General features: G+C 40.1%; 1 protein-coding gene across 2 annotated transcripts in view; it reads right to left on the reverse strand.

The window, feature by feature from the left end:
- The window catches only part of LOC100437960 (DNA-binding protein RFX8), a 103,071-nt gene that overhangs the window by 90,330 nt on the left and 2,342 nt on the right, over nucleotides 1–10,399 (reverse strand). For both annotated transcript variants that reach the window (XM_054547287.1, XM_054547286.1), the window contains exons 2-8: nucleotides 4,051–4,157; nucleotides 3,423–3,587; nucleotides 2,662–2,766; nucleotides 1,518–1,680; nucleotides 957–1,057; nucleotides 786–863; nucleotides 43–180 (exon numbers count right to left, since the gene is read on the reverse strand). In XM_054547287.1, the coding sequence (XP_054403262.1) occupies nucleotides 43–180; nucleotides 786–863; nucleotides 957–1,057; nucleotides 1,518–1,680; nucleotides 2,662–2,766; nucleotides 3,423–3,587; nucleotides 4,051–4,157 (857 nt within the window). The remainder of the gene's footprint in view (nucleotides 1–42; nucleotides 181–785; nucleotides 864–956; nucleotides 1,058–1,517; nucleotides 1,681–2,661; nucleotides 2,767–3,422; nucleotides 3,588–4,050; nucleotides 4,158–10,399) is intronic.

Below are 10,399 nucleotides of genomic sequence, written 5' to 3' on the forward strand. Positions count from 1 at the left end.
GATAATAAAATCCCAGTGGCTTGCTGTGGCTGAAGAACGCACCTTGGCAGCACGGCTCTCTTCCTGTAGTGCTGTCACTCTCTGCTGGTACGCACTTAGCGTACGCTGGTGCTGTTCCGCAGAGGTTTTCAGGTGCTCGTGGATTGTGTGCTTCTCTGATGTTATTTCAGCCAGCTGAATCTCGGGGTAAATCTTTAAATTTAGCTTTAGCAAATCCTATCTTCACTAGTTAAAGAGGTTTTCCTTAAAATGCAAACTTTAGGTTTGAGACATAAGTACATATAAGGCATAATTAAGTAGTGAAATATTTTTATGTATTATTATTGAAAAAGTAGAGACAAGTAGAACATTTTCTCATTAAGCTATCTTTTCTTAAACCAACATCAATTCAAAAAAATGAACATCCCAGACTACATATTTAACATACAATATTTAAATACTTCAAGACATTATATATATAAAAATATACACAAACATAACAAACGTATAAAATCATTTTACAAACTGTTCCTTGTGACTGCAATATCATTAAGTTCAAATGCAGGCTTATTTTATTTTGCACTATTCTATAGTATACTACGAATTTCCAAATACGTGAAAATAATCTAGCTTGAGCTAACCAATATACTCCAGTTATATGCCAGACTTGATTTATTGTTGTAACTTCCTCAAAATGTTGAGGAATCTTTCTAGATATCCTTATAGGATAATCAATAAAATCTCTAAATGGTACTTCACTTCTACATGAAAAAACTTTTTTTAATCTTAAAAAGTAAAACCCTTACTTTATAGACTTCTACTTGCTGCTGGCTTGCCTCCACCTCACCTTTTAAAGATGCTTGAAGTATTAAGTGATCAGTTTCCTACAGAATGAGAATCTTGGTTAAATTTTTTTTAATGTTACTCATAAATAAATTATGAACAAGTACTAAAATACGAAACAAAAATTAACGTACTGCTTGCTTTGAATCTGCCAGTTCCTTTTTGGCTTTCACAAGCAATTGCTTGATTTTGGTGTTTTTCTCTTCATATTGTTGTACTGAAGACTGTAATGAAGCTAGCACAAGAAATAATTTCAGTAGAAAAAGATGTAACAATTTTTATCAGTGAATTTAAATACACAAATATGTCTTCTTTGTATTGGCTTATCTTTAAGCCTGTTTTAGCTTTTTATTATGGAATACTTCAAACATATGCGACAGTAGTAACAACAGTGCCATAAACTCTACTGTACCCATCTCCTGGCTGTAACAATTACAACCCATAGACAATCTTAGTTAACCCAGACCAGGAAACAGCAAGGTACTTAAGAAATGTTAAAGTGAATAAATGTGGACTATAAACATCTTAATGGCAAATAGTTTTACACCCATTCTGGGTCCCCAGTAACATTTATCACTGTGTTAAACACCCGACTGACAGTGAAAGACTGGTGAAATAAACAAGTAATGCCCCCCACCAAATCAAGTTGTTATGATGAAATAATTAAAAGGTAAAGTGAATTTTCTTTAACTCACTTATTTCTTCTTCTAGGGTTTCTTGTTTCTGTTTTTGAATTTTTATTTCTTGCTCCAAATCTTCTATCTTGTTGTTTTTATTAGTTAACTTTTGATTTAGTTCTTTCATCAAACGTTCATAATCAGCTATTTCCATATTCATCAATGTGGTCTGTTGGGCATCCTGCACATTTTATAAGTAGAAGATTTACACAATAGTAGATCAGTTCATTTGTAAATTCTTTTTGTCATTTGTAAAATTGCTAAAATGATGCCACAGCAATAAATGGGTGCCTTTCTGTAATAGTGAAATCATTTACACTGTAACAAAGAAATGAGGAGTTGGATATTTTCTAGTTTTTAATTTCACAAAATATTTTCTAGTAGTTTAACCCAACTTTCTTAGTTTCATTTTATTTCATTATAACTAACTACAACTGACAGTTGTAGCTTGCGGAGCTCTTATTTATAAAATACTAATATGTCAAGTGGCTCTTATAGTACATTTCTTTTTAGCCTCATCTTTGAAGGAGTAAAGTCAGCCAAAGTTTTAAGTATAATACAAATTTCAAGCTTTGACATTAATTAAATCTTATGTGTCATACAACAATCATGTATACAAAATGAAATGTCAAACCAAAATCTTGTAAATCAGGAGCCTAGATTCTTCTGAAAGGACTGGTACTTAGAGAATTAAGTTAAATTTTCAATTTTTTGAGCAAATAATTTATAAAGCATTATTTTAGTACCACAAGTAACATTCTAAAACACTTCTTTTCAACATGTATAGAATAGTTTAACAATGCAGGCTGAGTGCGGTGGCTCACACCTGTAATCCCAGCACTCGGAGAGGCTGAGATGGGTGGATCATTTGAGGTCAGGAGTTCCAGACGAGCCTAACCAAATTGGTGAAACTCCATCTCTACCAAAAATACAAAAAATTAGCCGGGTGTGGTGACGCATGCGTGGAATCTCGGCTACCTGGGAGGCTGAGGCACAAGAATTGCTTGAACTCGGGAGGCGGAGGTTGCAGTGAGCGGAGATCATGCCACTGCACTCCAGCCTGGGCCACAGCGTGAGATCGCAGACAGAACAGAACAAATAGAACAACAAAACAGAACAATGTGAACATTACATCAATTTTCATCCTAGTGTTTTATTTTACCTTTTTAACCAGCTCTAATTCTTGCATGGTTTTCTGAAGCTGTTTCTTTTCCTTTTGAAGTTGTACCTGAAGTTCTTCAAGTTCATTTACAGTAGTGGCATGTTCCTGAAATTAAAAATAAAAACAACCCACACAACCCAACCAACATTAAAAAGGTATTTTTAAGGGGCTTTAAAATAAATCTGACAGCCTGGCGTGGTGTCTCACACCTGTAATCCCAGCACTTTGGGAGGCTGAGGCGGGTGGATCACAAGGTCAGGAGATTGAGACCATCCTGGCTAACACAGTGAAACCCCGTCTCCACTAAAAACACACACGAAAAATTAGCTGGGCATGGTGGTGACTGCCTGTAATCCCAGCTACTCGGGAGGCTGAGGCAGGAGAATGGTGTGAACCCGGGAGGTGGAGCTTGCAGTGAGCTGAGATTGCGCCACTGCACTCCAGCCTGGGCGACAGAGTGAGACTCCGTCTCAAAAAAAACAAATAAATAAATAAATAAAAAATAAAAAATAAAAATAAGTAAATAAATAAAATAAATCTGACATGCTAAAATACAGAAAGTTTGGTAATATTTCAATGTTTAAAATGTATACACCCCCAAATCACAGCATGGATTCTCAAATTTATGGTTGGTATTAAGGAATTAATGAACTCTGCTGTATTCATAAATGCTACTCTTTAGTAAGTCTTCCCTTCATTTAAATAATATTTTGGTAAATGCATCATATATATGTGAATCAATCTCACAGGATTGTTTTTACCTTTATCTTCTCTTCTTTCTGAAGTTTTTCAGCTTCTAATTCTTTGTCTATCATTGCTTTGGCTCTCTGGACTTCTAAAATCTGTACTTCTAATAATTCGGCATTAGACTGTAGTGTCTCAATACGAGCCAGGAGATCTTCATTATCAGAATTTATTTTTTCACACTGAAATGACACATGATTCATTACTATAAACATGCAGAAAACATATACAGCAGAGGAAGAATGAACAGGTACATTAATGAGAATATTGGCATAGTGTGACAAATGAAGATTTCTAAGTCCATGCTACAGAATAATATTAAGAATCAGTTTTAAAATCTGTCATTGAAATACTAATATGGTAAACCTTACAAGAGATCAGGTTGCACTGGCAGAGCAAAGAGCAGAAATGAAAAACAAACAAACCCCCAAACAAACAAACAATTCTCTAGGGGAACTGAGATTAGAATAATAAGCAAGATAGTTGCTAGCTGTTTCGTCTTATTCTTCTCTCCTAAGTGGGAAGGAGGGTGAAGTGGGGGGGAATAAATTCTGTTTCCGACTATATTTAATTTTTTATGCAAAAAGTATTGAGATTAAAATATACCTGTTATACTTTTCATTTTTGGATTTATTAAAAAATTACCTGCAAAGTCGAATTTCTTAATTGTCTTGTAAGGTCTTCAATATGATGCTCAAAATTATCAGCACGTTCTTTTTCCACATCCAGTTGCTCTGACTGCTTTTCATATTCTAATAAAAGATTCTTCAATAAAAGAAGGATTTAACTTTGGCATATTATTATGCATTCAACAGGTCAGACTTCATCATCAAGCCACCTTAAGATTCATGAGTCCATTCCGGATGCTTAAAATATTTACCCAAGTTGAACAGAATACCTAACTGGCATTAGGTAATAAAATTAGCATATTTTGGGTAACTTTTAGTATTGGAGGGTGGCGGAAACATATGAAAGGAGAAGAAAATTTTAAATATAAACAATATAATAGCTCCAAGGTTAAATATTCTACTCATTAACAAAAACGAACTTCTGAAATGTAACCACAATTTAAGGATAGATAAAACGTTTAATAAACACAATTTAAGGACAGAGGATAAAAAGTTTAACCTGGATACCTAACTCTACCTGAAGAATTCTGATGAGAGAAATATTCCAGGCCTGACCTAATATAAGGTAAAGGTGTTAATGAAAGAACACTGGAAGACATTCATAGATTTAGTCTCTCACACTCTGCAGTGACACTTTCAGTATTTCCTGAAGAATCCAAAGCCAACTGAATTTTCTTTGATATTCCTAGTTGGCCTACTGAAGGACAGAATGATCAGACTTTTTTGCCACACACAAGCTAATTAGGTTATCCACCAAAATATGTAAATGAGATTCAGTTTCGAGATTGCATGTAGTTCTTTTTCTCTCTCCTTCCTTATAAATCCTGTTTTTGCCTTTGTTTCTGGAAAACTTCTATTTTCTTCCCATAAATGTGCCTGCAAAATTACTAGCAAAATGGTGTTTTAAAAAAATTTTTTAACTTTTAAGTTCAGGGGTACATGTGCAGGTTTGTTATGTAGGGCAAACTTGTGTCACAGGGGTTTGTTGAACAGATTATTTCGCCATCCAAGTACTAAGCCTGGTACCCATTACTTATTTTTCTGATCCTCTCCCTCCTCCTACCCCTCCACCTTCTGTTAGGCCCCAGTGTCTGTTGCTCGTCTGTATGTGTCCATGTGTTCTCATCATTTAGCTCCCACTTATAAATGAGAACATGTGGTATTTAGTTTTCCATTCCTGCATTAGTTTGCTAAGGATAGTGGCTTCCAGCTTCATACATGTCCCTGCAAAGGACATAATCTCATATTTTTTTATGGCTGTGTAGTATTCCATGGTGTATATATACCAATTTTCTTTATCCAGTCTACCACTGACAGGCCCTTCGGTTGATTCCACGTCTTTGCTATCATGAATAGTGCTGCAGAGAACATACACGTACATGTGACTTTATGACACAATGACTTACATTCCTTTGGGTATATACCCAGTAACGGGATTGCTGGGTCAAATGGTATTTCTGTTTTTAGGTCTTTGAGGGATCTGTTTTCCACAATGGCTGAACTAATTTACACTCCCACCAAAAGTGTAAGTGTTCCTTTTTTCTCTGCAACCTTACCAGCACCTGTTATTTTTTTGACATTTTAATAGTAGCCATCCTGACTGATGTGAGGTGGTATCTAATTGTGGTTTTATTGCTAGCACACTGTTTATGTTTCCTTGCAAAGTTTATATTTGGAAGTTCCACTGAGATATTATGCGTAAAACAGAAACGACATTAACCAAGAGGACTGTGAAGCCTGGCAGTGGCTTTCCTGTGGACCTGGACCTCTTGTGTCCTTGGCTCACCTCCACAGGCTTCTCTGGTGGTTTTTTTTTTTTAAGATAGAGTCTCGCTCTGTTGCCAGGCTGGAGTGCAGTGGCGCGATCTTGGCTCACTGCAGCCTTCGCCTCCCGGGTTCCAATGATTCTCCTGCCTCAGCCTCCGGGGTAGTTGGGATTACAGGCATGTGTCACCACAACCGGCTAATTTTTGTATTTTTAGTAGAGACAGGGTTTCACCGTGTTGGCCAGGCTGGTCTTGAATTGACCTCAGGTGATCCGCATGCCTCAAACCTCTCAAAGTGTTGGAATTACAGGCATGAGCCACTGAGCCCGGCCTCTGCTGGGTCTTGTGTGGCATTTATGCTCTTTTGGATCGTGCTTGCGAAATCTTTTTTTTGAGATGGGGTCTTGCTCTGTCACCCAGGCTGGAGTGCAGTGGTGCAACCTCAGCTCACTGTAACCTCTGTCTCCTGGGTTCAAGCGATTCTCCTCCCTCCGCCTCCCAAGTAGCTGGGACTATAGGTGTGTGCCACTACAGCTAACTAATATTTGCAGTTTTAGTAGATGACAGGGTTTCGCCATGTTGCCCAGGCTGGTCTCAAACTCCTGAGCTCAGGCAATCTGCCTGCCTAGGTCTCCCAAAGTGCTAGGATAACAGGTGTGAGCCACCATGCCCGGCTCTTGCTTCCCAGATCAGATCCTTGACTAACGCACTTTTGTTTCTAATTCTCATTTACATATGGTCAATTATTTGACTCAACTGGTGGCTGACTGTTACAATCTGAATTTTGATTTTATAGTCTGTCCATTTAGTGGTTTCAGTGGCAGAAGACAAGACTTGGGAATCTAGAATCTGGCTTATGTTCTATTTTTTTTTGAGACGTTGTCTCGCTCTGTCGCTAGGCTGGAGTGCAGTGGCGCGATCTCAGCTCACTGCAACCTCCACCTCTCTGGTTCAAGCAATTCTCCTGCCTCAACCACCATGTCCAGCTACTTTTTTTGTATTTTTTAGGAGAGATGGGGTTTCCCCATGTGGCCAGACTGGTCTCGAACTCCTGACCTCAGGCAATCCTCAAGCTATGGCCTCCCAAAGTATGTTTTTCTATGTTTATTTATGAGTTTGCTACTTCTTGGCACACATGCATACAGGGTTGAGGTATCACTAGGGTCTTTTCTTTTCCATAGAAAGAAGATTCTGTGCTTGTTTAGTATTTGGGTAGGCTCCTCTAGAAATCAGAGATATTTATCCTCTTAGTCTCTATCTGGCCCTCTTCATTTTTACTCATTCTGGTTCCAATTGCTGTCAATAGCTGTAAAAACTGAATTGCTATGCCAAGGCGTAATAAATAATGGCTCCCTTTGGGAAATTCTGATTTTAATCAAGTATTATTCCTAAGGGGAGTCTTGGAACAAAAACGAATGCCATGCATACAAGAGTCTACTTTCCTTATGCAGGGTAGACACTTCTAAACATCTGAATAATTACAAATTATTGTCCCTCTAGGACTCCTGTGTGTTCAGATCTTTTAATAAACCGATACAAGTTATTACAAGTGATATGAACACTAAAAAACTAGCCAAATTAACAAACTCCAAAAATTACTCAGTATCTTTATAATGATGCATCCTGAAGAACCTAATAGAGCATAGGTATATGTGTTTTTAAAAGTGATCAACATTAATAAACATTTCAGCACCTCTGGTTCTACCTTAAATCCTGTCACATTTTTATACGTAAGTTTATATTACATATGAAAATATGGTAATGAAATTTGAAAATTTAAATTTATACATGACAAAGAATTAGTATGCTTATATATAAAGATCTTATAAATCCATTAAAAAACCCATTTAAAATTTATATATGGGCTTCTTCATAAGAGCAAGTTACATGAGGAACTTGCTTCTTTACATTTTAAGAGACCCTATAATCTATTAATTTCTTCCAGAGGTAGACCAGACATATCAATTTCAAGTAGTTAAATCTATCAATCTTTTCCTTTGTAATTTGTCAAAATACTTTAGGTAGGGGTGCAGTGGTACAATCTCCGCTCACTGCAACTGCCACCTTCCAGGTTCAAGTGATTCTCGTGCCTCGGCCATCCGAGTAGCTAGGACTACAGTCACCATGAGTGTGTGTGCCACCATGCCCAGCTAAATTTTGTATATTTTGTAGAGACAGGGTTTCGCTGTGTTGGCCAGGCTGATCTCAAACTCCTGGCCTCAAGTGACTCACCCACCTTGGCCTCCCAAAGTGCTACAATTACAGGCGTGAGCAACTGCACCTGGCCTAAATTTAGTATCTAAAGTTTGAAAAAGTCTTTTGTATCCAGAAGTCAGTTAAAAAAAAGATCAAGTACTTCACTCCAGGTTTTTAAAAACTATTTTTCACAAAATTTTTTAACCCATCCAGAATACATTTTGCTATGTGGAGTGAAATAAAAACCTAATTCCTTAGAAGGAATTTCTTTCTTCATTGGTTTCTGTTTCAAACTTTACTGAGATGGTATAGCTTAGTTGATGAAACAATAGATCTGGAACGAGACTCCCTGAATTAAAATTTCAGCTCTGCTCTGTTACTTGTTCTGTGACCCTGAGGTTTCTTAAGAAATCTGAGTCTGTGACTTTGAGTTCCTTCATCTATTTATGCCTCAGAGTCCTCACTTGTAAAGTGTTGATGCTAATATACTTGGGGGTTGTTTTGAGAATTAAGTGTATTGAGATATGTAAAGTGCTTAGAAGAGAGCCTGGCACCTGTTTGTTGTTATGCGGAAGTATCACTCTCTTCTGCTACATTAATCTGTACCATTCTTGCATCAGAATTCTACCACATTACTGTAACTGTGATAAGTTTTAGTGTCTCTTTCAGTAGGATGTCACTTTTTTCATTTACAAAAAATTTAGCTACTCTTGCTAGTTTTTTACTTAAAACTTAGAATTCTCTCAAGATCCAGCCAAAAAAACTCTACAATTTTTAACGAATTTGTCTTAGAATTTATAAACCAATCTGAGAACTGATAGTTCAAATAACAGTCATCCTATATAAGTTTTGCAGTTTTCTTCATTAAGTGCCAAAACTTCTCATTTAAGTGCTTCCTAAGATTGGATTTTATGCCTGCTGTGGGATTTTTTTTTTTTTCATCAAATCCTGCCTGATTACCACTCACTCTCTTCTCCCTTCCCACCTTACTTTTTTTTTTTTCTTATGAAGTATTTATTGATGATTCTTGGGTGTTTCTTGGAGAGGGGGATATGGCAGGGTCATAGGATAATAGTGGAGAGAAGGTCAGGAGATAAACACATGAACAAAGGTCTCTGGTTTTCCTAGGCAGAGGTCCCTGCGGCCTTCTGCAGTGTTTGTGTCCCTGGGTACTTGAGATTAGGGAGTGGTGATGACTCTTAAAGAGCATGCTGCCTTCAAGCATCTGTTTAACAAAGCACATCTTGCACCGCCCTTAGTCCATTTAACCCTGAGTTGACACAGCACATGCTTCAGAGAGCACGGGGCTGGGGGAAAGGCCATAGATCAACAGCATCCCAAGGCAGAAGAATCTCTCCTAGTCAGAACAAAATGGAGTCTCCTATGCCCACCTCTTTCTACACAGACAGAGCAACAATCTGATCTCTCCTTCCTTTCCCCACACTTCCCCCCCTTCTTTTCAACAAAACTGCCATCGTCCTCATGGCCCGCTCCCGATGGTCGCTGTCTCTTCGGAGCTGTTGGGTACACCTCCCAGACAGGGCGGCCGTGCAGAGGCGCTCCTCACTTCCCAGACGGGGTGGCGGCCAGGCAGAGGCGCTCCTCACTTCCCAGAGGGGGCGGCCGGGCAGAGGCGCTACTCACCTCCCAGACGGGGTGGCAGCCAGGCAGAAGCGCTCCTCACTTCCCAGAGGGGGCGGCCGGGCAGAGGCACTCCTCACCTCCCAGACGGGGCGGCCGGGCAGAGGTGCTCCTCACTTCCTCCCAGACGGGTGGGGGCCGGGCAGAGGCGCTCCTCACCTCTCAGACGGGGCGGCCGGGCAGAGGTGCTCCTCACTTCCTCCCAGATGGGGTGGCGGCTGGGCAGAGGTGCTCCTCACCTCCCAGACGGGGCGGCCGGGCAGAGGCGCTCCTTACTTCCCAGACAGGGCGGCCGGGCAGAGGCGCTCCTCACTTCCCAGACGTTGGGCGACTAGGCAGAGGCGGTCCTCACATCCCAGACGATGGGCGGCCGGGTAGAGATGTTCCTCACTTCCTATACGGGATGGCAGCTGGGCAGAGGCACTCCTCACTTCCCAGATGGGGCGGCCGGTCAGAGGGGCTCCTCACATCCCAGACGATGGGCAGCCAAGCAGACGCTCCTCACTTCCTAGACGGGGTGGCGGCGGGGCAGAGGCTGTACTCTTAGCACTTTAAGAGGCCAAGGCAGGAGGCTGGTAGGTGGAGGTTGTAGCAAGCCGAGATCACGCCACTGCACTCCAGCCTGAGCAGCACTGAGCATTGAGTGAGCGAGACTCCGTCTGCAATCCCAGCACCTCGGGAGGCCGAGGCAGGCAGATCACTCGAGGCCAGGAGCTGGAGACCAGCCCGGTCAACACGGCGAAACCCCGTCTCCACCAAAAA

Source organism: Pongo abelii, chromosome 12, assembly GCF_028885655.2.
Source record: "Pongo abelii isolate AG06213 chromosome 12, NHGRI_mPonAbe1-v2.0_pri, whole genome shotgun sequence".
NCBI classification, from domain to species: Eukaryota; Metazoa; Chordata; class Mammalia; order Primates; family Hominidae; genus Pongo; species Pongo abelii.